The sequence below is a fragment of the Mustelus asterias genome, chromosome 5 (genome assembly GCF_964213995.1).
Source record: "Mustelus asterias chromosome 5, sMusAst1.hap1.1, whole genome shotgun sequence".
Lineage (NCBI taxonomy): Eukaryota > Metazoa > Chordata > Chondrichthyes > Carcharhiniformes > Triakidae > Mustelus > Mustelus asterias.
In genome coordinates, this window is record NC_135805.1 from 140,072,711 (window position 1) to 140,095,050 (window position 22,340).

Sequence of the window (22,340 nt, forward strand, 5' to 3'; positions counted from 1 at the left end):
TTCCGCATACAATTCCCAAAATACAGCAGGAAGGGAAAACAGAACTATAACCAAAATTTGAGATGACCAGGTACTGGAAAAACTCAGTAGGTCTGGCTGTATCTGTGGGGAGAGAAACAGAGGGTTAATATTTGAGTCAAATATGACTTTTCTTTGAAAGTGAGAATTGGTTGGAAGGCAGGGGTATATTGGACTTAAAACGTTAACTCGGTTTCTCTCGCCACAGATGCTGTCAGATCTGTCTGGATTCAATAAAAAATATCTGGAATTAAGAATCTGCTGATGACCACGAAACCATTGTCGATTGTTGGAAAAACCCATCAGGTTCACTAATGTCCTTTAGAGAAGGAAATCTGCCGTCCTTACCTGGTCTGGCCTACATGTGACCCCAGAGCCACAGCAACGTGGTTGACTCTCAAATACCCTCCAAGAACAACTAGGAATAGGCAAGAAATGTTGACCAGCCAGCAACACTCATGTCCCACAAACTAGTTAAAAAAAAAAAATCCACTGAGTTTTTTCCAGCGCTGTCTTCATGTTGGGAACATTTTTTTTAAAAAACAGCCTGGCATTAGTTTCATTAAGTTACAGCAACACTACTCTTGGCTGCGGTTAGTCAGAAGTCCCACATGACAACTTTTCAGCAATTATGGATTGCAGCCATGTTCCGAGCTCTTCACAGAGCTATACAACATCAAAGACAACCATTCAGTCCAACCTGCTTGTGTGGCTCTTTGGTAAAGCTATCCAACAGGATCTGCAGCCCCGCCTTTTCCCCATAACCTTCTAAACGCTTCCTTCTGAAGTGTTTTTCCAATTCCCTATTGAAAGCTGCTACCAGTGGGGTTTTGGGCAGCACATTCCAGAGCATAACCACTCGCTGTGTAAACAAATACTGAATTTTCCCCTCTATGTTTTTCCACGCATTATCTTAAATCTGTGTCCTCCGGTTACTGCCAGTAGAAACAGTTTATCCTTCTTTACTCCCACCAAAACCCTTCGCAATTTCCTTTTAAGCTCCTTTGCTCGAAGGGAGACAATCCCAGCTCTTTAAACCCCTTCACATAACTGAGATACCTTATAATTGTCTTCCTTCATGTACTGTTGTATAGTCTGACTGCACCAATATTGTTCACTTGTCTCATCACCACCCCTGCACCTGGCTCTGTACCTGCTTATAAACTGTTACCTCTTCTAGTTCCAGTGACAGATCATAGGCCTGGACCGTTAATGTTCCTCGCTCCACACTTGCTCCCTGACCTGTTGAGTGTTTCCAAAATTTAGCCTGGGATTCCAACCACTCACCCCCGCCGTTCCCCCGCGACAGGTTTTCCATTTCCACTGCAGGATTTTCCAGGTCCTCCGCAGTCAATGGCCATTTGTGTTCCTTACTTCCTGCACCACAGCTGGAGGGGCTCATTTTCAGCTGGTCCAGAGGTTCCGGCCAGCAGGAAGGGCTGGAAAAGCTCAGCCTTTGATTATATTTCAGATTTCCAATGGGGAAAAATGGCATAAGAGGTAGATGATCGGCCATGTTCTTATTGAATGGGGCAGCAGGTTAGAGGGCCAAATGGCCTACTCCCGCTCCTATTTCCTACATTCCTCTGCTCCCAGTATTATCGAATCCCAGTTTTGTTCTATTTAGTCTCATTTGGCTCAACCGCTTGGTGAATCTTTCAGTTATGCACATATTCAGGAAGAAACTGATGATGCTTTACCTCGTTCGGGACCAGATAAAACTCTAAGGTATATTATAAACTTAGCCTGGACCCCAACGGTTTTTGATTTTGGTATTAGGGCGAGCATAAGCTGTTTCGCTCCAGGTGTGATTCGATTGATTTAATAACAGCTTCCTAGTGGGTCAAACTTTATTTCACAACATATTGAAAGATAACAAAAAGAATAAGCATAACCTTTACTAATTGAAATACTTCAACCTGACAAGGTATAATTATTAACAGCTAGCTATCTCTGCAGTTCCAATTTAAGCACTATCCCCATAGACATGCATCTTACTTCAGAATCAATTAGCACAAAAACATCTTGACTGACGTAGGTGGTAGACTTCCAGCTTTTTAATGCCACTGGACAGTGATACAGAAAGACACCTGTCTTCTGACTCCCATACAGCAGTCTCCAGAGAAAGAGACTTATTTTCTGGCAGATCCCAGTCTCCAAATCCAGGGAGAGAAAGAGAGAGAGAGAGACAGAGAGTTATTTCTTCTCGCAAAAGACTCCAAGCAGCAACCGAGCTTATGTCTCTCCAGTCACATGACTTTCCTGTCAATCAACCTAATCAAGCCCCACTCTGAAAAACCCCAGGGGAAAACACAAAAATAACAGCACTGCATTAGCCCAGATTAAAACAAACATTCCAGCATTTGTATCAATTATGCTCCTGCGGTTATCAACATGGGCTGCCAGTTATAGACAAACCGGGTGAATAGAGCAAACTGCTAAAAAAAATCCTGCACAAGAAACCTGACACAAACGCATTTCTTAAAGGCACAGTATCGTCACAGTTGAAAGTGGATGTTACATACCGACACAGGACTTTCCATCCCCAGAGAAACCGGTTAAACAGACGCACATGAAGTCCGAGCCACCAGTGTAAATACAGCGGGCACGGTCAGGCGAATCACAGTTGTGGGTCCCAGTTTGGCAAGGATTGTCAGGACGGTGAACAGCTGCGAGAATAAAGACAGGTTACGTTGGCAGGTTCTTTAACATTACAATACTCATCCAGCAGAAATCATCTTTCTACTCATCAACCTTAGCAATAAAAAAGGAGGCAACAACGGTTGGGCTTTTTATAATGCCTTTAACATAGTAAAACATTCAAATATACTTAGAAGATCAAAGATCATAGAATTCCTACAGTGCAGAAAGAGGCCATTCGGCCCATCGAGTCTGCACCAACAACAATCGCACCCAGGCCCTATCCCCTAATCCCACGCATTTACCCTGCTCAACCCATTGACACTAAGGAGCAATTTAGCATGGCCAATCCACCTAACCTGGACTGTGGGAGGAAGCCAGAGCACCCGGAGGAAACCCATGCAGACACGATAGAATGTGCAAACTCTACAGTTTCCAAGGCTGGAATTGAACCTGTGTCCCTGGTGCTGTGAGGCAGCAGTGCTAACCACTGTGCCACCGTGCTGCCCTACTTCATAGGAGTAAAAGCTTTAAGTTTAAATTTATTTATTAGTGTCATAAGTAGGCTTACATTAACACTGCAATGAAGTTACTGTGAAAATCCCCTAGTCGCCACACTCCTGTTCGGGTACACTGAGGGAGGATTTAGCACGGCCAATGCACCTAACCACCACGTCTTTTGGACTGCGGGAGGAAACCAGAGCACCCGGAGGAAACCCATGCAGACATGAGGAGAATGTGCAAACTCCATACAGACAGTGACCCAAGCCGGGAATTGAATCTGGGTCCCTGGCGCTGTGAGGCAGCAGTGCTAACCACTGTGTCACTGCTGGAGAAAGAGATAGATTTTAAGGAGTGATTCAAAGGAGAAGAGATGAATAGAGGGAAAATTACAGAACTTGGGGTCTTGGCAGCTGAACACACGGCTGTCGATGGTGGAACAGTGGAAATGAGGAATGGCAAGCGATGAGAATCGGAGGAGTGTAGATATCTCAGAGAATCGCAGAGCTGGAGATCAGGGAGAGGACTTACAACCTCCTGATCCCAGTTTAACCTTTACTTAAATAAGCAAAACAGCATAAAATCTCACACCACAAGATTTAAACATTAGGTAGTAATGTTTTGGTATGTGATATTATGAAAATGACTGTGGATATCAGATTGCTGGTAGTATGTTTTGGACCAGTACATTGTAAAAACAAAATCCTTTTAATGTTGATTAGACTGAAGCAAACTGCAGTCAACTTTTTTTTAAACCACTGCAAATCTTGCCTTGAATTTAAATCAAAGCTGGAGCATTGAACACTGAACGAAGGGGGTTGACGGGAGGAGGGAAATCTCTTTTAAAGCAAAGAAATTTTAGGCATGCAGAGGGCTGAAGAAAACACCAAGGCATTCGACACACTGGAGTCAAAGTGCATTGGAAGTTCTCCGCCCACATTCACACATGACTTCAGCAGCTGAAACCTGACCGTCAGACGCTGAACAGAGTAGAACAGGAAGTCAGGGAACGGGGGCGTTGGGGGTCAGGGGTCAGGAGGGTGGTGTGGGGGTGGACAGAAAGGAACTTGAACTGGGTTTGACTTTTACTTCAGGGTTTGGGCACTTTTACATCTGAACACTGGCTCAATCTAGATGGTAGATGCATCTTAATACAGTCAGTTAACAGGTTTATTTTAGTTTAACATCTAAACATTTGTTACTGTGTTATTGTACAGCTAAGATTGTTCAATGACTCAGCTCACTTTCTGTTTATGTTCTTCAATCCAAAATCCAAACTGTTGGATTAAACAACCAGAAAGAATTGGCCACTATTCCTCTGCTACCATAAAGGGAAAAAAAAGCAGCCTGCCGCTTTGTCCAGTTAACCCTGACTTTACACTGAACTGATGGTTTAGGTGATTGGTGCAAAACCCCCAAGATAGACAGACAGATGGACAATCCAGCTTTGATTGAAGTGTGTCTCAGAATGAGAAATGATACAGCCCAGGGTCCTTTCATTCTCTGGTCAAGCAGAGGAAAACCGGGGGAAAAGGGGGGCATGTCAATGGGTTTGAAGTGGAAGAGAAAAAGCACCTTGTTTTGTTTGAGAGTTACAGCAAGTGACAAATGAATCATAGAATTATAGAATCATAGGATCCCTACAGTGCAGAAAGAGGCCATTCGGCCCATCGAGACTGCACCGACCACAATCCCACCCAGACCCTATCCCCATAACCCCACATATTTACCCTGCTAATCCCCCTGACACTAAGAGGCAATTTAACATGGCCAATTAGCCTAACCCGCACATCTTTGGACTGTGGGAGGAAACCAGAGCACCCGGAGGAAACCCGCGCAGACACGGGGAGAACGTGCAAACTCCACACAGACAGTGACCCAAGCCGGGAATCAAACCAGCGTCCCTGGCGCTGTGAGGCAGCAGTGCTCACCACTGTGCCACCATGCCGCCCAACTAAGGGGCAATTTAGCATGGCCAATCCACCTAACCCCGCACAGGCTGAGTCTATGGCCACTACCACAACCGCCAAAACTATTCAGGTTTTACAAAGTCGTTTTGCAACTTTACCAGAGGTGTTGGTGTCAGATTGGTCCACAATTTACAAAGGAAGAGTTTGAAATATGTCTGAATAAGAATGCAGCCAAAACCACAACATCCTGCATGGAACGGTGCTGCAGGATGAAATACAGATTGTGAAGAGGTATTTGTGCACGGTGACCAGCTGGACAATAATTCCCAGGGTTCTCTTTCACACATGCCAGACAATTTCCTGTTTCTTGTCGAATAATCCCACATTCTTCAGGTTTAGCTTGCTGAAGCCTGGCGTCAATAGCAAGTAAAGAGAAAAGCACCGTGAACACGAGTCATGATACCCGAGGCATGACATTTTGTTCAGTGTTGGTCAGAAGGTCATGGCGAAAAGTCACTGAGGTGATAAGGAGAAGTATGTGACTGGCGCTGTTGTAAAGAGATCAGGTACATTGACATATCTACCGAAGATTGGAGGGACACTCTGTCAGTATCACGTGGGTCATCTACTTGACGAGCGGGAGAAACCTATCGTAGTCCGAATTCCTCCTACAGCCCAAAGTAGAAGTTAGAATTTGATTTGATTTATTATTGTCACGTGTATTGGTATACAGTGAAAAGCATCGCGCTATAAAATATATCGTTCATAGAGTACACAAGGGCGAAGGAAAGGAGAGAGTGCAGAATGTAGTGTTACAGTCATAGCTCGGGTTTAGAGAAAGATCAACTTAATTATAAGGTATGTCCATTTAAAAGTCTGATGGCAGCAGGGAAGAAGCTGTTCTTGAGTCAGTTGTTACGGGACCTGACTTTTGTATCTTTTTCTCGACGGAAGAAGGTGGAAGAGGGAATGTCTGGGGTGCGTGGGGTCCTTGATTATGCTGGCTGCTTCAGTTAAAAAAGAATCTGAAAGTTTGTTGGCATCATGGAATCCACCGATACAGCAAAGCGAGGAAGGGTCTTTGATCAAGACAAACCAATGTCAAAGTCAGAACCGCTAACTGAAGCTGACAGTTAAAATTCAGATTTAGCACAAGTCAGAGATGCTGAGAGAGCAGAAAACAGGAAGAGAAACTCAGGCAGAAAGAGAAAAAAAGAAGACAGGTAGATTTGTAGTAAGGAAGAAGGAAAATGTTGTTTGTTTTTCTCATGAAATTATATTTTTGTCAAACACAATGTTAAAAAAAACAATTTTTTCAACCTGTAAATTACTCTGATAGAGAAACAATCATGCAACACAATGTGTCAAATTTACAGAGATTGTTAGTTTAGAATCCCTACAGTGCAGAACGAGGCCATTTGGCCCATCGACTCTCCAACAGAGCATCCCACCCAGGCCCTATCCCCATGTATTTACCCCACTAATCTCCTAACCTACATCAAAACACTAAGGGGCAATTTAATATGACCAATCCATCTAACCTGCACATCTTTGGAATGTGGGAGGAAACCGGAGCACCTGGAGGACACCCGCGTAGACACAGGGAGAATGTGCAAACTCCACACAGTCGACCAAGGCTGGAAATAAACCTAGGTCCCTGGCGCTGTGAGGCAGCTTTACTTGGCAACTGCTTCCATTCACAGAATTCTTACAGATGCACCATAGAAAGCATCCTTTCTGGATGAATCACAGCTTGGTATGGCTTCTGCTCTGACCAAGACTACAAGAAACTATAAAGGGTTATGAATGTAGCCCAGTCCATCACGTAAACCAGCCCCCCATCTATTGACTCTGTCTACACTTCCTGCTGCCTCAGAAAAGCAGCCAGCATAATCACGGACCCCACGCATCCCGGACATTCTCTCTTCCACCTTCTCCCGTCGGGAAAAACAAACAAAAGTCTGAGATCTTGTACCAACCGACGCAAGAACAGTTTCTTCCCTGCTGCCATCGGGACTTTTGAATGGACCTACCTTATATTAAGTTGATCTTTCTCTGCACCCTATGACTGTAACACTACATTCTGCACTCTCTCCTTTCCTCCTCCCTTATGTATTCTATGAATGGTATGCTTTGTCTGTATAGTGCGCAAGAAACAATACTTTTCACTGTATACCAATGCATGTGACAATAATACATCAAATCAGATTGCAGCTCTTCATCATACTGTACTCTGGGAATTTATATACATGTACCATTTTACAGTTTAATGTAGAAGTTGCTTTTATTTTTAAACATGGTGTGGGAATGTGGTATATTGTAAAATATGAACGTGTCATTATCTTGCTCTCGCCGCTGCCTCTCTGTTGGGGAGGTGTAATTGCAGTTAGTTCAGCAATGGCTGCCTACTGTGAGTCCACATTACTAATTACTCAATGCAATACAAAACTCTCAATAATAAAAACACCTAAATTAGGAGCGAGTGCAACTGTTCAGAGATCAATAGAACAATGATGAGGTAATCAGGGAAGAAGATTGCTAGAGAGAGAGAGACAGGAATTAAGAATGCAGCAAGAATTTATCAATAGACAAAGAGAGAGAGGGAGGGGTGAAGGGTCTTTTAACATAACTGAGCGTTTGAGCATAATCACTGAATGAAAGGATGGATCACTCATGCTCCAATTAAGTTTGTAAATTGGGTTTTTCATTCCATGAAGGCTGACTGAATTCTGCTCAGTATTTTACAAGCAGAATCAAGGCACAACTCACAAGGGATTTGATGGAGCAGATATGGATAATATTTCCAGCGGCAAGAAGGTCATGAAACCGAGGACAGAGATTTCAGGTCATTGGCAATAGGACCAGAGGCAAGATGCACAGGTTTTCTTTACAATACGCACAGCAAGTTCCAATCTCGAGCTCACTGCCTGAAACTCTGGGAATTGGATAAATACTTGCAAAGTCAAAAAAAAAATAATGCAGTGCTGTGGCAAATGAGGAGTGGGGTTAATTAAATAGCTCTTTCAAAGAGCCGGCACAGACACGATGGGCCAAATGGCCACCCTGTATGCTGTACAATCCTAGGTTCTTAATGCCTCATTTACAATTAAAATTGAACGGATTTATCGGTTCCACCGGATAATTTAAAAAAAATATCTATAAGCTTTTCCTAAAGAAATCGAGAAGCTGTAAAAGAGAAGGAAGACATTGTCCTGAAGGAGGAGAACTTACCCACACAGGTTCTTCCATCATCAGCAAACTGATAACCTGCGAAACATTCACATCGGAAAGTTCCTGGCTGATTGTTACAGACAGCGTAATTCCCACAAATGGAGGGATTCTCTCTGCACTCATCGAGATCTGTAGAGTAACAACAGCGAAGGAGGTTTACCCAGTGGAAACCACCCGTTCCTTCTGAACCGAGCAATAAACGTTTCCACGCACTGAAAGTCCCGGCCTATTTACTGCAGTCAATTTATTTCTTGTCTTACTTAAAACTTACAATCTTGATTCGTGAACTCTCCACAGCAACAACTTGCATTTCATAGAATCCTACAGTGCAGAAGGAGGCCATTCGGCTCATCGAGTCTGCACTGACCACAAACCCACCCAGGCCCAATCCCCATAACATCACCTCAACTAATCCCCCTGATACTAAGAGGCAATTAATTTAACATGACCAATCCATCTAACCTGCATATCTTTGGACTGTGGGAGGAAACCGGGGCACCCGGAGGAAACCCACGCAGACACGAGGAGAAGGTGCAAACTCCACACAGACAGTGACCCGAGCCGGGAATCGAACCCGGGTCCCTGGAGCTGTGAGGCAGCAGTGCTAACCACTGTGCCGTCCTCTTAATCAACCACATGACAAATGTTGAAACAAATGATAGCTTGTACGTCTCCATTGAAGGATTTCTCTGGCCACTCCGCACCAGGTATTGCTCCACATCTAAGCCATTCCCGTGTTCTGGCAGATTTAGTTCCATAAGTGACAACCACACCTCACATTTAACATTCCCGCTCTATTCGCACTTTAAAAACCAACACAGTATTACATCCACCCTTTAATTAGCTGCTTCTGTCACTTCCTTATCTTGCCTAACCCATAGAAAGCATCCTTTCTGGTTGTATCACAGCTTGGTCTGACTCCTGCTCTGACAAAGACCGTAAGAAACTACAAGGGGTCGTGAATGTAGCCCAGTCCGTCATTCAAACCAGCCTCCCATCCATCGACTCTGTCTACACTTCCTGCTGCCTCGGCAAAGCAGCCAGCATAATCAAGGACGCCACACACCCCGGACATTCTCCCTTCCACCTTCTTCCATCGGGAAAAAGATACAAAAGTCTGAGATCACATACCAACCGACTCAAGAACAGCTTCTTCCCTGCTGCCATCAGACTTTTGAATGGACCTACCTTACATTAAGTTGATCTTTCTCTACACCCTAGCTATGACTGCAACACTACATTCTGCACTCACTCCTTTCCTTCTCCCCTATGTACTCTATGAATGGTATGCTTTGTCTGTACAGTGAACAAGAAACAATATTTTCCACAAATCAAATCTCCTCCAAGTTTCTTCCTGCCCCAGATCTGTACTCTCGCCTCTCTCTAGCTTTTCTCTTGTCTTCTCTCCTGCCCTCTCTGAGCTTATCTTGTCTGCGAGACCCACCTCCTTCTCCCTTTACCCTATTCCCACTGAACTGCTGGCCATCCAGCTTCCCTTCCTGGATCCCATGTTAGCTGATATTAATGGTTCTCTCTCTTCAGGTACCATCTCCTCCAAACCTGCCATCACCATTCTCCTCAAAAAAACCTCAACCCTTGAATTCTTCGCCCTTTCAAATTACCATCCCATTTCCATCCACCCTTCCCACTCCAAAGTCCTTAACAACAGCTCCCATATCATGTCATCCTTCCTGGAAGTCCATGTTTGAGTACCTCCAATCAGGTTTCCACCCACTACTTTACCAAAGATTATCAAAAACACAATTCACATCTTATGCGACCGTCACAGCGGTGGACTATTCCCCCCCCAACTCCACTCTCTCAATTCTTATCCATCTAGTCATAGCCAAAGAATCACCTGCAATGCTTTCTCTTCTTTCTCCTGCAATGTCACTCCTGGAGTCCCCCCCAAAGATCTTTCCTTGACCCCCCCCTCCTACTTCTCAACGACATGTAGTTTCTCAGTGTGATATTCTCATCCAAAAACAGTGTCAATTTGCACACACACACTGATGACACCAGGCTCGACCTAGTTCCATCCAATTTCAGAGCTAAGCTAAGGGCAGGACTTGAAAGCAAGTTGTTGCCTGTTTCCCGAGTTGCTTTCCTACCATAGCAAGTCAGCCCGTCACCATAAAAGCCGGCGGAACATTCACAAGTGAAGCGATTGCCCTGCTCTGGACGGCACGCGGCGTTGGTGTCACATCCATGGGTTCCGATGTAACACGGGTTCTGGTTCACCGAACTCGAATCATCTAGAAAACAGGAGAGAAGCAGAATTTTGTTTTAAGTTAGCGTTATACACATCCAAACACCGCTCATTGTTCTTCTGTAATAAAACAGAAAATGTTGGATAAACCCAGCAGGTCTCTCAGAATCCCCTATGCAGAAAGAGGCCATTCGGCCCATTGAGTCTGCACCAACATTAATCCCACCAAGGCCCTATCCCCGTAACCCCACGTATTTACCCTGTTAATCCCCCTGACACTAAGGGTCAATTTAACATGGCCAATCCACCTAACCTGCACATCTTTTGTACCCGGAGGAAACCCATGCAGACACAGGGAGAACGTGCAGACTCCGCCAGTGACCCAAGGCTGGAATCGAACCTAGGTCCACTGAAACAGTACAATGGTACAAGATGTATCGACTGCTTCATTTATCAGGGTTTGTGTACGGCCCCGAGCCCCACTGCAATGAAGTAAATATCAGACAGCAGATCACCCTCTCTGATGCTAAAGAAATATGGTAGTCATTATCTTCTTGGAGATCCTCTCCACTTGGAGCCGGCAGTTTGCGGTGTCGATGGTAGTAAATATGGCAGAGGTAAAAGCCGAAAAATGTATCAGCGATTCTGGAATCTTATAAATCGGACTGGTGGCTAAGTCTCTTACTGGAAAATCTGACTGTTTGAACTTGAATTCTAGACGAGCTCCAATTTGCCCACCGATAATTAAAAGGCATTATGGGCCAAAATCCACTGGGGATCTTAACTCGAGAATTAATCAGTCAGCCTGATGACAATCTCTGTCCCCACCCCTTGGGTCCTATGAGACAACCAATTACATATCTACGATGGAGCATTTCCACTTATTCTAGTTTTCTTTTATTTGAATGAGTGGCACGGTGGTTAGCGCGGCTGCCCCACAACGTCAGGGTCCCAGATTCAATTCCTGCCTCAGGAGACTGTCTGTGTGGAGTCTGCACGTTCTCCTCGTGTCTGCGTGGGTTTCCTCCGGGTGCTCCGGTTTCCTCCCAAAGATGTGCGGATTATGTTGATTGGCCATGCTAAATTGTCCCTTAGTGTCAGGTGGACTACCAGGGTAAATATGTGGGGTTACGGGGATGGGGCCTGGGTGGGATTGTTATTGGTGCAGGCCCGATTGGCTGGATGGCCTCCTGCACTGTAGGGATTCGATGAAAATCCAAGCATGCTGTGTCAATTGACTTATCCCTGTCAAATTCCTTTGTTACTCTCTCAAAAAAGTCCAGTTAAATTGAGAAGACCACCTCTTCAAGGGCCCACATTGACAACCTTTTATGATTTTATTTCTATCCAAACGACCCACGATCTGAACTTTAATAATGGTTCCCATTACTTTACCCACAATGCACATCAAACTCACTGGTCTGTAGCTTCCTGGGTCAGTAGCTCTGACAATGTAGCATTCCCTTAAAAGTGTACTAAGTTATCAGCTCAGATTTTCAGCCCTGGTGCTGAAATTGGTTTGAACCCTAAAGCTTCTGAAAGAGCACGGCAAACTAAGTCAAGCTGGAACACATGGCATTTACTCACATAACGAACCGTAAGAAAATAACATTTTCAACATCTTGTTGGCTTATTTCCAATAAGCAATAATTGGTTTCGTCAATTCGAACTCCATCAACATTCTTGCAGTCAAATGAAGCAGTTCTGATTGTATACAGGTCGTTCAGAATTTACACAGCTAAGTAAAACACTGTGGTCAGCTACCCTAATCACAGCTTCAGCAGCACTGAACCATATTGCTGCTAGTTAGGCAACACTCAAGATTCTTGACATATCTGCTGTCAACACACATTGCAGGTTACCATGCCTCGGTTATGAAATCTGTTCTGGCTTTGCACTGAAGTATTTATCCACATTGCACAACGTTAACCTTTAAGTTGCTCCAGTTCAGAATCCTGCCATTTCCTAGGATCAAGGAGCACAGGAGGTGGTCACTTGGCTATCATGATAGTCCCACCTCTTTGAAAAAGCCATCCAGTTAGTCCCATTTTCCTACAAACTTTTCCTTTTTAAGTATTTGCCCATTTCCATTTGTGAAAGTTACAACTGAATATGCTTCCACTACCCTTTTGTGCAGTGCGTGGAAAATGCAATGGTTAGCAGCGCTGCCTCACAGCGCCAGGAACCCAGGTTCGATTCCCGGCATGGGTCACTGTCTGTGCGGAGTCTGCACGTTCTCCATGTGTCTGCATGGGTTTCCTCCGGGTGCTCCGGTTTCCTCCCACAGTCCGAAAGACGTGCTGGTTAGGTGCATTGGCTGTGCTAAATTCTCCCTAGGTGCGGAGTGTGGCGACTAGGGGATTTTCACAGTAACTTCATTGCAGTGTTAATGTAAGCCGACTTGTGACTAATAAATAAACTTCAACTTTAAATGATAACTCCCTGAAAACAAAATCATCAACCCTCTGATTTTTTTTGCCAATTGTCTTAAATCTGCTAACTGTTAAAACAGCCCTTCCGTCAATAAAAGTGACTACTTATTTACTCCACTACTGATAATTCTGAGCAGCTGTCAAATCCCCCCTTGCCTTCTCTGCTCCAAGGAGAAGGAGTCCACCTCATCCAGTCTCTTCACTCAAGTGCATTCCCTCAACCCTGGTACTATTCTAGTAAATCTCCTCTGCACGGTCTCCAAGGCCTTGACATTCTCCCTAAATGGCAGTGCCCACAATGGGATCCAAGCTGGGGCAGAGCCGGTGTCTTATACATTTTAGCATAGCATTCTTGTTCTGTAATCTTACCGTTACAGGCACAGATTATTACGAGATCAACCTCAAGCAAAATAATCAATTTCTCTAAGTGCTCTGGTTACTGACTTTGCTCCATGAGCTATACACACAAACAGCACCCGAGACGGGACAGTAATTCACGCCTCCCAGTCGGCTGTCCAAGAGGCCACTGAGCTGGCAGTGTCTGCAACACCAGGTTAAGTCCAACAGGTTTATTTGGTAGCAACAGCCACTAGCTTTCGGAGCGCTGCTCCTTCATCAGGTAAGTGCTGGTGAAGGAGCAGCGCTCTGAAAGCTAGTGGCTGTTGCTACCAAATAAACCTGTTGGACCTTAACCTGATGTTGTGAGACTTCTTATTGTGTTTACCCCAGTCCAACGCCGGCATCTCCACGTAATGTCTGCAACCACATTTGGCATCAATCCAAGAGAATTGAGCTTGGAAAATTTACCAATCCTGCCCCACAATTGCCTGTTCCATTAATACTTCCATCACACACAGGTGGACAGGAGGCTCAGCTATTGATAGCAGTGGAGATACCGATGTTGGACTGGGGTGGGCACAGTAAGAAGTCTCACAACACCAGGTTAAAATCCAACAGGTTTATTCGGTATCACGAGCTTTCGGAGTGCTGCTCCTTCATCAAGTGAATGGAGAGTAGGTTTCACAAACGCGGCATATATAGACAAAGACACAATTGCAAGATAATGGTGGGAATATACAACAGAGTAATTAAAATTATAGCTTTAAATGCAAATTTTGTTGCACATTCAGACTCCTTATCTGATTAGAAACATAGAAGACAGGAGCAGGAGGAGACCATTATCTTGCAATTGTGCCTTTGTCTATATATGCCGTGTTTGTGTAACTACCTCTCCACTCACCTGATGTTAGGGCGGCACAGTGGTTAGCACTGCTGCCTCACAGCACCAGGGATCCGGGTTCGATTCCCGGCTTGGGTCACTGTCTGTGTGGAGTTTGCACATTCTCCCCATGTCTGCGTGGGTTTCCTCCGGGTGCTCCGGTTTCCTCCCACAGTCTGAAAGACGTGCTGGTTAGGTGCATTGGCTGTGCTAAATTCTCCCTCAGTGTACCCGAACAGGCGCCGGTGTGTGGCAACTAGGGGATTTTCACAGCGCCTTCATTGCGGTGTTAATGTAAGCCTATGTTTGACACTAATAAATAAACTTTAACTTTAAAAAGGAGCTGTGCTCCGAAAGCTCATGATTCCAAATAAACCTGTTGGACTTTAATGTGATAGCGATCCTGACAACAACTGGAATTGCAATCAGTGTTGCCGAGATACTGATTGCAATCAGTACAATCTGTTGCAATCTTATTCAAGCTCAGAAACTTCAAACTTGACATTCAGGTGAATCAGACAGAGAAACATTGAGGACAGAAATGTAAGGCGATTTCAGCACTTCACTTTCAGAGAAGTCTTCAGCTTTTCAATTTGTTGAAACACGGCCAAACAGCTTCCCTCCCCAACATGTGAATGAAGCAGCAACTAAAGAAATATTTGTGGGTTCTCCATAAGTAGCTGGGTTGCTTTGCTACATTTAGTTTCTTCCCCTGTAATTTACTAGAGTAACCTGAATTGTGAGCTAATTGTTCTCAACAATGCCCTGTGCCTTTTTTTTTTTAAGGAAAAGCTTCCTTTCCCTCAATTACTATGACCAGAAAAGCCGTTTCCCCTCGGGGCAACTTTGCAGGAAATCCCACACTGGGCCCCTTAATGACTCAAAACCAACAAATGCCTCTTACAAAGTTTATATGCTGGATAGGAAGCGTGCTGTGGGATAAGAAAAGGCAGCTCAAAGGATGCAAACTGAACTCGTCTAGTGCAGATGCAAAGCCCACTGAGGCCACGGTTCCTGGAACAGGAGACAAAACAGCATTTTGTACGAGTCAATTAAATGGAAATATATAATAGAGTAATTTAAATTTTAGCTTGAAATGTAAATTTCGCTGCACGTTCAGGCTCCTTATCCTATTAAAGAACAATGGGCTTATAGCTCACTTTTCACAAGTTCAGGACATCCCAAAACATTTTGCAGCCAACGAAGTCAGTGTGGACGCTATTGTAATAATTTACGCACAGCAAGCTCCCACAAACAGCAATGCCACAATAAGTTTTGCTGATATTGGTTGCAGGATAAATGTTGGCCAGAACACCGTGGAGAACGTCCCTACTCTTCTTCAAAATGGTGCCATTGGATTTATTTCATTCCTCCAACAGGTGCAAACAGAGCCCAGTTTCAACACCTCATTCAAAATGCAGCTCCAAGAGTGCCGCGCTCCCTCGAGCACTGCTCTGGGAGGGTCAGCCTGGATTTTGTACTCATCGTAGAATCCCTACAGGGCAGGAGGCCATTTGGCCCATCAAGCCTGCACCGACAACAATCCCACCCAGGCCCTATCCCCTTAGCCCCACATATTTACCTTGCTAGTCCCCCTGACACTAAGGGAAAATTAGCATGGCCAATCAACCTAACCCGCACATCTTTCGGACTGTGGGAGGAAACCCACGCAGACACGGGGAGAATGAGCAAACTCCCCACATACAGTGACCCAAGCCAAGAATTGAACCCGGGTCCCAGGCGCTGTGAGGCAGCGGTGCTAACCCACTGTTTTGCCCTCATGTTTCTGGAACCCTCAACTTTATGATTCAGGCTGAGCCGACATAGAGTTTGCCTCCTTCACGTTGCTCATAGGCTTCACTATACCGAAGTAACAATTCTATAAACTCTGTTAAACCAGAAACGATACAGCACACATCTTAACTGAGATAGAGCCATCCTAACAAACAGAGCTAACAGTTCTAACAATAGGAATTCGCAATACTTTGAATATTCATTGTACTATCCTCTACAATTGAATAATTCAAGATCCAGCTTCTACCAAGTGGGTTAATGGGGTGGAAAGAAAGGGCATTTTTGAAATAGTTTTGAGTTTGCCATTATGCTTGAACAAGTAGACAGTGAGGATCAGATTAGTGGGAGGAATACACCAAATCTACATGATAACTATAAACACTTAGAGTGAGTCACATTGCCGATTTCCATTTTAAACAAAAACACACCAGGATACTCTCAGCTTCTACACTGCTGGCTATTGCTTTGATATCTGCAAATGAGGTTCACCAATCTCAAAGAAATTAAGTGGAAAGGTGCACGACTCCCGACCAAACACACAGTGCAGTTTTAAAGTTTTTTAAAGTACAGTTGGTATATCACTAATAAGATCAAATGAGCTTGCATGGAGGAGAACCTTTCACAACCTCAGGACGTTCCAAAGTGCTTTACTGTCAATGACGTACCTCTGAAGTATAATCACCATAGGACATAAGAGCATTCACAAACCATTCAGCCCATCGAGCCCCTCCACCATTCAACATGATCATGCACTTCAATGTCTTTTCCCCACACTATCCTCTTCCCCCTTATGGCACTGGCATTTAGAAATCTGTCAATCTCTACTTTAAACATACTCAAGACAGGAGCTTCCACTGTCCTTTGGGATAGAGAATTCAGAAGATTCACAACCCTCTGAGTAAAAAGAAAATTCTCCTCATCTCAGTCCTAAGTGATTTCCCCTTTATTTTGAAATTGTGTCTCCTGCTTCTAGACAACTTACCTGCATCTACCCTGTCTATTCCTCTAAGTATTGTGAAGGTCAATGAGATCACTGGTCATTCTTTGAAGCTATTAGGAAATACATTCCCAGTTTCCCTTTCCAGGACAGTTCTGCCATCCCAGGAACAAGTCTGATGAACCTTTACTGCACTCTCTCTATGCCAATAATATCCTTGCTAAAGTAAGGGGACCAAACTGCTTGCAGTACTCCAGGTGCGGCCTAACTAAGGTTCCATACAACTAAAGCAAGACATCATTACTCCTGTACTCAATCCTCTTGCGATAAAGGCCAACATAAAGGCCTTTCTAATTGCCTGCTGCACCTGCATGTTAGCTTTCAGTGACTTATTCACAAGAACACAAGTGGCACAGTGATTAGCACTGCTGCCTCACAGCGCCAGGGACCCCGGTTCAATTCTGGCCTTGGGTGACTGTCTGTGTGAAGTTTGCACATTCTCTCCGTATCTGCGTGGGTTTCCTCCCGAGCTCCGCTTTCCTCCCATAGTCCAAAGATGTGCAGGTGGATTGGCCATGCTAAATTGTCCATTAGCGTCCAAAGACATGCAAATTAGGTGGAATGACCATACTAAATTGCACCCTTAGTGTTCAAAGATGTGTAGGTTAGGTAGATTAGCCATGGTAAATGCACGGGATTACAGGGATAGGGCAGAGGGGAGGGGCTGGGTGGGACGCCTTTTCAAAGAATCAGTGCAGATTTGATGGGCCAAATGGCCTCTTTCTGCACTGGAAGAATTCTATGACCTAATGTCGACATCAACATTTTAATGTCTTGCCATTGCCTATCCACCATCTACAAGGCACAAGTCAGGAGTGTGATGGAATACTGCCCACTTGCCTGGATGGGTGCAGCTCCAACAACACTCAAGAAGCTCAACACCATCCAGGACAAAGCAGCCCACTTGATTAGCGCCACATCCACAAACATCCACTCCCTCCACCACCGACGCTCAGTTGCAGCAGTGTGTACTATCTACAAGATGCACTGTAGCAATTCACCAAAGATCCTTAGACGTTACCTTCCAAATCCATGTACACTTCCATCGAGAAGGGCAAGGGCTGTAGAAACATGGGGAACACCACCACCTGCAAGTTCCCCTCCAAGCCACTCACCATCCTGACTTGGAAATATATCGCCGTTTCTTCACAGTCGCTGGGTCAAAATCCTGGAATTCCCTCCCTATTGGCATTGTGGGTCAACCCACAGCATGTGGACTGCAGCGATTCAAGAAGGCAGCTCACCACCACCTTCTCAAGGGCAACTAGGGATGGGCAATAAATGCTGACCAGCCAGTGGCGTCCATATTCCATGAATGAATGAAAAAAATTGAGGAAATACTCTGCACCTGTTCCTCCTACCAAATTGGATAACCTCACATTATATTGCATCTGCCATGTTCTTGCCCACTCAATATGTCTGTCCAAATCTTCTTGAAGCCACTTTGCATCTTCCTCACAACACATTCCCACCTAGCTTTGTGTCATCTGCGAACTTGAAAATATTACATTTGGTCCCCACATCCAAATCATGTATATTAACAGCTAGGGCCTAAAAACTGATCCATACAGATACCCCACTAATCACTGCAAGAACGACCCATTTATTCCTACTCCCTGTTTTCAGCCTGTTAACCAATCCTTAACCCATGCCAGTGTATCACCTCCCAACCCATGTGCTTTAGTTTTGCAAACCAACCTCCTGTGGGGGACTTTGTCAAAAGTCTTCTGAAAATTCAAGTGTACTTTATCCACCGACTCCCCCTTTTCAATTCTGTTGGTAACATCCCCAAAACAAAATTCCAACAGGTTCGTCAAACAAGATTCCCCATTCATTCATCTATGTTGACTATACCCAATCAGATCATTATTATCCAAGAGTCCATTTATCACATCCTTTATAACAGATTTAGTATTTTTCTATTCCTGATGCAAGGCTAACAGATCTGTAGTTCTCTGTTTAATCTCTCCCTTCCTGTGGAGTGACATTTGCCACAACAGGAAACATCCCAGAATCTATACAATTTTGCAAGATGATCATCAATGCACCCCGTATCGCTATAGAATCATAGAATCCCCTACAGAAAGAGGCAATTTGGCCCATCAAGCCTGCACCAACAACAATCCCACCCAGACCCTATCTCCATAATCCCATGTATTTACCCTGCTAATCCCCCTGACACTAAGGAACAATTGAGCATGGCCAATCCACCTAACCTGCACATCTAGCTCCATTATCTCTTTCAATACTCTGGGGTGTAGGTCATCAGGTCCGTTAGGTTCCATTAATTTCTCCAATACAACTTTCTTCCGAATACAAATTTCCTTCAATTCCTCATTCTTCCTCGTCCCTTGGATCTCTAATTTGAGAGATTTCTTGGATGGGATTTTCTAGCCGCGTTCACCCCAAAACTGGAAAATCCCGCCTGAGGCCAATGGACGTTTCCATGGTTCGCCCCTTGCCCACTCCGATTCCCGTCACAGGCGAATGGGAAAACTCGCCCCCTTGCATTCACTCAGTGAAGACAGACACAAAGTAACGATTTAGTTTCTCTGCCGTTTCTCTATTCCCCATTCTGAATCCTCCTGACTCTGCCTGTAATGATCCCACTATCTCCATAGAATCCCCCACAGAGCAGAAAGAGGCCATTAGCCAAACCCTTCCTTTTTCCATAGCTACAGAAGCTGCTAAAGTCAAGTTTTAATGTTTTTGCTGGTTTACACTCATCCTATTCTTCCTTCCTTTATCAATTCCCTGCTCCTCCTTTGGTTGTATTTTAAATTCCACCCTCTGGTTTACTCCTATTTCTGGCAACTTTTATAGGCATTTTCCTTTTTAATCCTATAAAATCCTAAACTGAAGAAGAGTCATTTGGATTCAAAACATTAACTCTGTTTCTCTCTCATGCCAGACCTGCTGAGTTTTTCCAGCATTATTTGTTTTATTTCTGATTTCCAGCATCTGCAGTATTGTGCTTTTATCTTAACTTCCTCTATGAGGTGGAAATGCTAGCATTGGATGGGGGCGGGGGCGGGGGAGGGGGTGGTGGGAGTAGGAAAGTCCACAACACCAGCTTAAAGTCCAACAGGTTTATTTGGAATTATGAGCTTTCGGAACGCTGTTCCTTCCTTAGGTGAGTCATCACCTGGAGTATAGGAGGCTTAGGGGTGATCTTATAGAGGTCTATAAAATAATGAGGGGCATAGATCAGCTAGATAGTCAATATCTTTTCCCAAAGGTAGGGGAGTCTAAAGCTAGAGGGCATAGGTTTAAGATGAGAGGGGAGAGATACAAAAGGGTTCAGAGGGGCAATTGTTCTCACTCAGAGGTTGGTGAATGAGCATTTAGACAGTTACATGGGGTAAGAGGGGTATAGAGGGATATGGGCCAAATGCGGGCAATTGGGACTAGCTTAGTGATGAAACAGGATAGCATGGACAACTTGGGCCGAAGGGCCTGTTTCCATGCTGTAAACCTCTATGATTCTATGACCAGCTCAGTGTTTGAAACGTACTCATACTAGAACCTGTGGTGGTTGAACAAAAGTACTCACATAGGAACATAGGAATTAGGAGCAGAAGTGGAAAATTCTGCCCTTTGAGCCTGCTCCGCCATTCAATCAGATCATGGCTGATCTCTCCCTGGTCTCAAATCCACCTCCCCACCTGCTCACCCATTTTTTTATTAGAAATATACCTATCCCCTTGAAACTTCAATGATTTAGACTCTACTGCGCTATGGGCAGCAAGTTCCACAAATTCACCACCCTCTGCGAGAAGTAGTTGCTCCTCATCTCAGTTTTAAATCTACCGCCTCTCAACCTGTACCTGTGACCTCTTGTTCTAGATTGCCCCATAAGAGGAAACATTTGGTGTACATTTACTTTATCAATCCCTTTTAGAATTTTATATACCTCGATCAGATCCCCTCTCATCCTTCTGAACTCCAGCGAATACAAGCCCAAACTGTTGAATCTCTCCTTATACGTCAACCCTTTCATCCCCAGAATCAACCTAATGAACCTACTTGTTCAAAGCAAGACAAATACTCAATCAGATGACAATATCAAGCACTGACACAGCCTTCAGCATGAACCAGTGTACACCCATGAGTGCAACGCATTCCATTGACATGTTCCCAGGAATGTAAACTACTCACGAGCTCCAGGAGTAATTGGTACGTTAGTTTGGGGTCAGAGAGAGGTTGGCTGCAGAATGTTCCATTTTTAAGCATCAGTTATCTAAACATCTCCAACAAACATCCGAACTGATCTAATTGACATTTGTGGAAGTCTACAAACAAATTTACAGAGGCCAGGTTTTTACTCAGTACACTGTGACATTGAATGGAAGAATAAAGATTGATGCGAACAACATGTACGTTTTGGCTGTGGTACATACATGATCTGGCAGCACAAGACAGTCTATTCGGCCCATCTGATCCAAGCTGGTGCTGGGACACTGCGAGAATCCTTTCCACCTTACTTTATCTCACCCTGGCAACATATTCTTCTTTTCTCTTCTCCTTCATTACTTAACCATCTTGAGTACATCTCTACGATTTGCCTCAACTGCTCCCGTTGTAATCTCATTGTATTTCCAGCATTGTAATCCCGTTGGACACTCCTAGCCTTCTTTTTTCTGGCCATACTAATCTGAAAATGCCCAATCTCGTTTGATCTCGGAAACTAAACAGACTCAGGCCTGAATAGTACTTGGAAGGGAGACTGCCTGGGAATACCAGGTGCAGTAGGTTTGGGGCAGCACAGTGGCACAGTGGTTAGTACGACTGCCTCATCGATTCCCGGCTTGGGTCACTGTCTGCGTGGAGTTTGCACATTCTCCTCGTGTCTGCATGACTTTCTTCCAGGTGTTCTGGTTTCCTCCCACAGTCCAAAGATGTATGAGTTAGGTTGATTAGCCATGCTCAGTTGCCCCTTAGTGTCAGGGGAATTAGCAGGGTAAATACGTGGGGCTACAAGGATAGGGGCTGGGTAGGGTTGTGGTCAGTGCAGACTCAATGGGCCAAATGATCTCCATCTGCACTGTAGGGATTCTATGAATAAAAGAGCCCCAGTTTGTTCAGTCTAATAGTTATAACCTTATAAGTTCTGAAATCATTGCTGCAAGTTATTTTTCACTTTCTTCAGTCCTTAGAACCATAGAAAATTACAGCTCAGAAACAGGCCTTTTGGCCCTTCTTCTCTGTGCCGAACCATTTTTTGCCTAGTCCCACTGACCTGCACTGGGACCATATCCCTCCACACCCCTCTCATCCATGAACCTGTCCAAGTTTTTCTTAAATGTTAAAAGTGACCCCACATTTACCACTTTATCCGGCAGCTCATTCCAGACTCCCACCACTCTCTGCGTGAAGAAGCCCCCCCTAA

The 22,340-nt window shown here is 44.5% G+C and overlaps 1 protein-coding gene and 1 pseudogene across 1 annotated transcript in view; one reads left to right on the forward strand and one right to left on the reverse strand.

Moving 5' to 3' along the window:
- Positions 1 to 22,340, reverse strand: part of nid1a (nidogen 1a) — a 120,773-nt gene that overhangs the window by 50,045 nt on the left and 48,388 nt on the right. Inside the window, exons 9-11 of the mRNA XM_078213409.1 lie at positions 10,412 to 10,555; positions 8,301 to 8,429; positions 2,544 to 2,687 (exon numbers count right to left, since the gene is read on the reverse strand). Coding sequence (XP_078069535.1) covers positions 2,544 to 2,687; positions 8,301 to 8,429; positions 10,412 to 10,555 — 417 coding nt within the window. The remainder of the gene's footprint in view (positions 1 to 2,543; positions 2,688 to 8,300; positions 8,430 to 10,411; positions 10,556 to 22,340) is intronic.
- LOC144494473 (5S ribosomal RNA) lies at positions 21,588 to 21,706 on the forward strand (annotated as a pseudogene).